Raw genomic sequence first — 6498 nt, forward strand, 5'->3', positions numbered from 1 at the left:
GTTTTTTTTTTTTTTTTTTTTTTTTGCAGTATTTTTTCAGATAAAATCGTCTTAGTATTTAGTTATGTCTTTAACTTCACACTTAACTTTTGCTGCATGATCATGCAGAGGGTCATTCTCACAAAAATACTCAAGTGTTTGGTCAATTTTCTCAAGGGCTTCCTTTAATTCTTTAATTTTCAAATCCTCATGACTGTGTGGACTCTATATCACTTTGTGAACTGAAATAATAGTTTCAGTTGGAATTACTAATTAAATGTTTCTGATAATAAAATATTTTTAATTTGGAAACTTAATTTTTAAAATTAATTCCATTTAAAAAAAACAATTACCTTGTAGTCATATTACATGTTTGGGTATGCTTTATAATACTGATTATAAATCCAGTATGTCATCTGGTCGTCATACTGGTTTAGTAAGTACTGTTACCAATTAACATAAAATCAATATGTCATCAAAATAAACTAAATAATTTAGTTTATTTTGATGACAAAATTAAGCTATTGCTACTATTTATTAATTTACTTTAATAAATTATTTAGAAAGTTTCTTTGTGACTTTAAATCTCATGTGGAGAAAGACAGATACATTTGATGTATGGGTTCTCCATATTGGATACATAATTAGAGCTATAACTATATACATTGCTACTAGTGTATAAAGTAAAATTCAAAGTAATATTTATAAAAGTAAAAAAAAATAAATAACTGATAGAAAAACTTTGAGAAAAGCACTGCTTTATTCATCAACAGCCTTTTTCTGGCTATACATAACTACTGCACATATTTATACAATAAGATTATCCTACACTTGATTCTAATAACTATATACCTTTACATCTCATAGACTTTCCATAGCATTTTCTTGAAAAGCACCCGAAAGGTGCTTTTCCAGATTTTTTACGTGCATACTTGATACTCCTATCATTAACTTCTGCTCTGAATTCCAGAGAATTTTGGCTTTTGTTAGCCCATTTGTACAACTGAGGTTAATAGGTGCTATCTCCTCCTTTGATTTTCAAAGCTGTTTTCTTGTTGCCACCTATTTTGAACTGTGTCCAAAATTATCTGGAAATACAGATAAGCGTTGGCAGCTGGAAAATTTTCATGAAAAAAAGAAAAATTTCAAGACATTAATGGACACAGTTTTAAGCAACTTCAAAACGTAATTTGCATATGTACTCTGTGGAGCTCACACATGCAAACATAAATCAACAAATATACTCATGAAAGGATTAAGCATACTGATGTGCACATAAACTTCTGCATACCTTATGTCACAGATTTGCTGAGATGTTTAAACAGATTTAAAGCTATAACAAGGAACTCTCCCATTTGTTTATACAATTTAGTGAGTCTCTGGTTTGTAAGTAATGTTAGAGATGTATAAGCAAATAATGTCACAATAATGTTAACTTTATACAAGATAGACAGGTGGCCAATTTTCATTATCCCTAATTTTTATATTATAAATCAACAGGGATTACCTTTATTTTAGATATAGGAAGCTTCTTTTCCAACTCTCCTAGTCCAACTCACTAATAATTCTTGAGGATGGCGATATCTATTTTTTTTAAGTAGGTGGGACATCTTCCCCACTGTCAGAACCATAGTGTTCAAACCATGCGGTCTCAACAATGAGCGCTCATGGCTGCTGTCTACAAACACCATACTTCTGGCAGCATGGAAACCATTACTTGGATTGGCATAAAATTAGATTTTGAGGTCTAAACTGTTTAATAAATATAGACCGATTTATTTCTTTCGGTCCTATAACGGACTTGAGAGTTTGATTTAGGGTTCTAATAAAATTGGATATGGGGGGGGGGGGGATTATTCTCTACATTCCTTAAGTCGGACTAGAACTTTTCGGGCGTCGTGTTCACAGGAACGGAGCAACTCGCAATTAATTCGAAACTTTTGTCTTATGTTGTAGTGTTTGTCCTTCACGCATGCGTATAAGTGACCAATCGTCGGACAATAGGAATGGCCTACGGATATTGATTGAAGTTTCATGTAGTTTCATCTCTAAGGTTTCTGCAATAAGTAGTTTGTGATAGTTGTGTTGAATATTTATAATTTTTGTTTCATTAAAGCTGAATGAATGTCGTTCATTTATTGCGTGGAACGAAAGTTCCGATGCATTTGAACGACCCGCCCGCACAGAAGCTTTGTGTTGTTTTGCTCCAAGCTGTGCCACTCCCATGGTAGATCCTACATAGACAGCATTGCAATTTTTGCATGGGATGCTGTATACGAGGTCATGCTGTGATTGGAATGTGGTGTTTGAAGGTCGATTTCTGAAGAATGTGTATAATTTGTTCATGGGTTTTGCTGTGATTTTCATGTCGGTTCCCTTGCATATTTGATTAAGTTTATTGTACCAGTGCGCGACATATGGAATTGTGATGAAATGTATTTTGGTCTCGTCAGATTTTTGTGCAATGTTTGTTGCCAGGTTGTTGTTATTTATTTTATCACGGGCTATTGTTTTGATTTTGTTTATATAGGTTAGCGGGTAACCCCTGTTTGAGAATCTTGTAGTTAATTCATTTATTTCAGTGGTTAGAGAAATTTGGGTGGAAATGCAAACTGCATCCCCTTATTAGGTGGATAACTGTGGAAATGCAAAAGCATCCCCTTATTAGTAGGTTTTCTATATATGCTGAAATTTAGTTTTTGTTCTAATCTGTGTATAGTAAAATTAAGGAAGTTTATGGAGTGGGTTTCTGCTTCAATTTCTAATTCAAATTTTAATCTCTGATGGATGTTATTGAAAACCTGAAGAATATTGTTTATGGTCAAATGATCTGTGATAATTAGGACGTCATCCAGATATCTTCCGTAATATGTGATCTGTGGTATAAATGGATCAAGATGGATCTTTTCTAATTTGTCTAAGTATAGTTCGGCAATGAGTCCACTGATGTTTAGGCCCATTGGGAGGCCGAAAATCTGTCTGTATATTTTTTCTTGAAAGAGAATGTAATTTGCATTTACTAATAGTTTTGTTAGTTCGAATATTCTGTCTTTGGGGAGTCTGGTGTTATTAATTTTTATATTATCATCGTTTAAGTAGGCCCAGACTATGTCTAAGGCGTAAGGTACATTTACATTAGTGTATAGTGAAGTCACATCCAGTGAATATAACTTCATATCCTCCTTGATATGGAGATTTTTTTAATTTTTATATGTAAATGATTGTATACATAATAACTGATTACAATAAATAATAATGAGAATAACGCAACGTATGAGTATATGCATGTCCCCAAATTCTTTCTTACTGTTTTATAAATGTATTCCAAAATTGGTAAATTTTTGAGAGTTAAATTAATTTAAGGTTCTCTAGAACTACAGTTAAAGAAGGCACAAGCAAATAGTCCTAACAGTATTCGGGGCTATTTGCTTGTGCATATATACTAGGTGCAAACATTCCAGAGTTAATAAAATGCCCATATCAGAATTTAAGCTGGGTAGCTACTCCTATTAGGCACATGCATTTTTGCTCTGTTGGTCTCGTGAAGTGGTACTTAATGATAATTGTGTGTGTGTTTATTAATCCCCTTGCTCCTTTGAAATTTCTTATTATGAGAGAATACCATAAATTAAAATGAAATTGATGAATGACTAGTGATTAGTAAAAACCAGTTTCCTTTAAAGAAATTAATACTGCAAGACAAAGAATTGAGATATGATACAAATCTGTTATTACTGATTTCTGTTTATATCCCAGAATATTGCTTTTATTCTGTTTGATTTTAAATTATTTGTTCATACTTATTTGAATAACAGAACTGGTAGTAAAGGTACGTGTTGCCCAGAATCCTGATCCTGATTTTATTGAGGTTGAAGTTCCTTATAAAGAGTTGACATTTTCCAGCCTTCTGAAGATTTGTTGTGATGAACTACAGGTGGATCCAAAAAAGGTGAGCAGTTCTGAGTGCTGGTAATTAATGAAGTAGTTTTTAATTAACAAATTTTTTACTTAAAAGTAGAACCCTAAATGATTGCTCCATTATGGGGGGGGCCACCATTTTGTGCCTTGTTTGTATACAAACAAGGCACAAAATAATGCACAGAACAAAACAAATATGACACTCAAACATAACGTGATTGGCAGCAATAGGCTGAATTACTTTGAAGTAAACATTACACACGACCAAACTCCATGACACCTCAAACTAGAATGGCATCAGTGTTGCCAACTATAGCCACTTGAAAATAGCTGAGTCACAATACAAAAATAGATAAAATCCTATGTTAACAATGAAGAAAAAAAAAAAAATTTTTTTTTTGTAGCTGAAGTGAATTTAAACGATTGGTGTACATTCTCTGAAAAATGACAGGGGGGCACATGCCACTACCCTGAATCCGCCACTGCTCACAGCCATTTACTAAGAACACTACTCATAGACACGTTGAAGAATGTTATGCACAAATTTATTTTACCAATCTTTTTCAAATCTCCCACTTCCATTTTGGAAACTGATTATCACAGCAGAACCAGAAGGATGATTCTGACTTAGACATTGCCAAGGTGCATAAACATACAGTGGTCCTTTGTAGGGAACTGACAAGTGCACAAGTAAGCTTGAAATATAACAAGTTAACTGAAGTCATGCTTGGCATTTTAACAATTGCCTATTGCAGTGCTGAATGTGAGAGAATATTCAGCCAGGTTAGAAAAACAAAAAGCAGAGTTCACATCTCTTTTTGGTGAAGCTTTGGAAATGCTCCTGACACCCAAGTCTAGACAGGGGGCCATTGTTATGAACAAAATATTGATTTGACATTTTTTAAGAGGTCAAAGTCTGCAGTCAGAGTCACTTGATGTCTAATAGAATATCCAAACAGAAATCCACAAACAGAAAAAATGTTAGGTAAGCTAATGTTTAAAAGCATGCTGTATTTGAGTAAACAGTCCTATGGCTGAATTTGAATATAAGATGTGTATATTGTCCATGAAATTTAATTTCTAGTGCTGTGTGTGGCCTTTAAAAATCCACCTACTTTTTTCAAAAAAAAAAAAAACTGTTTTCTTCCTGCTTACAAATGTCTGAAGTTTTTTTAAAGTAAAAAGTTGGCTGCTATGCAAAATGTACCACATGCCTTCTTTCCCAAAATTTTGGACATAATGATAGAGGTTTAAGGAATTATATTGTACTTTTCCAACTTTATTCCTCATGGAACAAAGTAAGAAAGGCATTTCCTTATGTAATGATTTCTCCATCGGTTCATTCAAGAATGTTTGTTGTATATTTTTGTGGTATAACAATTAATTTTACTCCCACTGAATCTTCCTGAATCTCCTTTGCATTGTGACCTATATAGAGAGGTAATGATGTGGATAAGTATCTGTTTGGTGCCAGGTGGTTGTCTAATATTCAAGTTAACATTCAAGAAATAAGTAGAAATTTTAATGTTCCTTCTGTTTTAAATTTTCCTTTATTTTACATATTCAGAATAAATAATGACTAAAAGTTAGAACAATTGATTGTTTTCATGATTTCTTTTATAGGTAATAAAGTTGAGGAAGCTACCCAATACCATTCTGAGGAAAGACAAAGATATTCACCGTTTACTTGACTTCCAAGAGCTGGAGATAATTTTGCAGAATGAAAAATCAGATTCTTCACATTCTGGTTGTAAGAAATCAAATCATAACCCACCTCCACAACCACAGTCTAATTCTAATTTTTCATGTGTAAACTTATCTCATCTTCCTCCTGGCTATATCACAAATCATACAGTACCCCAAACAAAAAATCTTCTAGACAAATCTAATTACTGTAAGAATGGTACAATATTATACTGAGTAAAATTTTTGCTTTGTAGAATCATTTTGATAATATCCTGATCAAATAAGTGCTAATTTGGCCTTCACTTTTTATATGTATGTATATAACATTGTTTAACAGCAGTTCAGGCAATTTGAATTATTTATTTTCTATATTGAAGATCATTAAGAATTTATATGTACAGAATTGTTGGCTTAGATATTAGAGATTTGCAGTGCTTGTTTCATTGTCTTTTAATTTGTGTACAGTTATTTAATTTTAATTTTGTTGCATCTGAGATTTTAAGAGTTATATTATGATGTCATTTTGTAATAAGATTACTATTTTTTTAAACTCCTAAAACATTCTTTATTGTTTTGATATTAATTTTCATTTGTGCAATACTGTCTTCATATCAGGATTTCTTAGTTTAATGTGGACATTAACTTTAGACAGACTATTACAGTAGTCTTGCATTAAAATTCATTAAGCTGAGAAGAAAGATCATAACAGTGCCTTGCTTGTATAATGCATTGCATATTTCACTAAGTAGACTTTTTTCTTCTCTTATACTGTTTGTTTGAACTTTAGAAATTTCTTTGTATTTTTTGTTGCTAATGGCAAATAGTTTTGGGTTTAATAAAATGTTACACAATTTATATAAAATTACCAATAAAACATACACCAACTAAAATAACTATTTTAGTTAATATATTCCA

The 6498-nt window shown here is 32.2% G+C and overlaps 1 protein-coding gene across 1 annotated transcript in view; it reads left to right on the forward strand.

Annotated features, from left to right (window-relative positions):
* Positions 1-5817, forward strand: part of LOC150076767 (ankyrin repeat domain-containing protein 40-like) — a 30053-nt gene extending 24236 nt beyond the window's left edge. The window contains exons 4-5 of the mRNA XM_090386645.1: positions 3795-3928; positions 5521-5817. Of these exons, the coding sequence (XP_090242771.1) occupies positions 3795-3928; positions 5521-5817 (431 nt within the window). The remainder of the gene's footprint in view (positions 1-3794; positions 3929-5520) is intronic.
* The last annotated feature ends 681 nt before the right edge of the window (positions 5818-6498 follow it).

The sequence above is a fragment of the Mastigoproctus giganteus genome, chromosome 12, assembly GCF_048544385.1.
Source record: "Mastigoproctus giganteus isolate SK-2022 chromosome 12, ASM4854438v1, whole genome shotgun sequence".
Lineage (NCBI taxonomy): Eukaryota > Metazoa > Arthropoda > Arachnida > Uropygi > Thelyphonidae > Mastigoproctus > Mastigoproctus giganteus.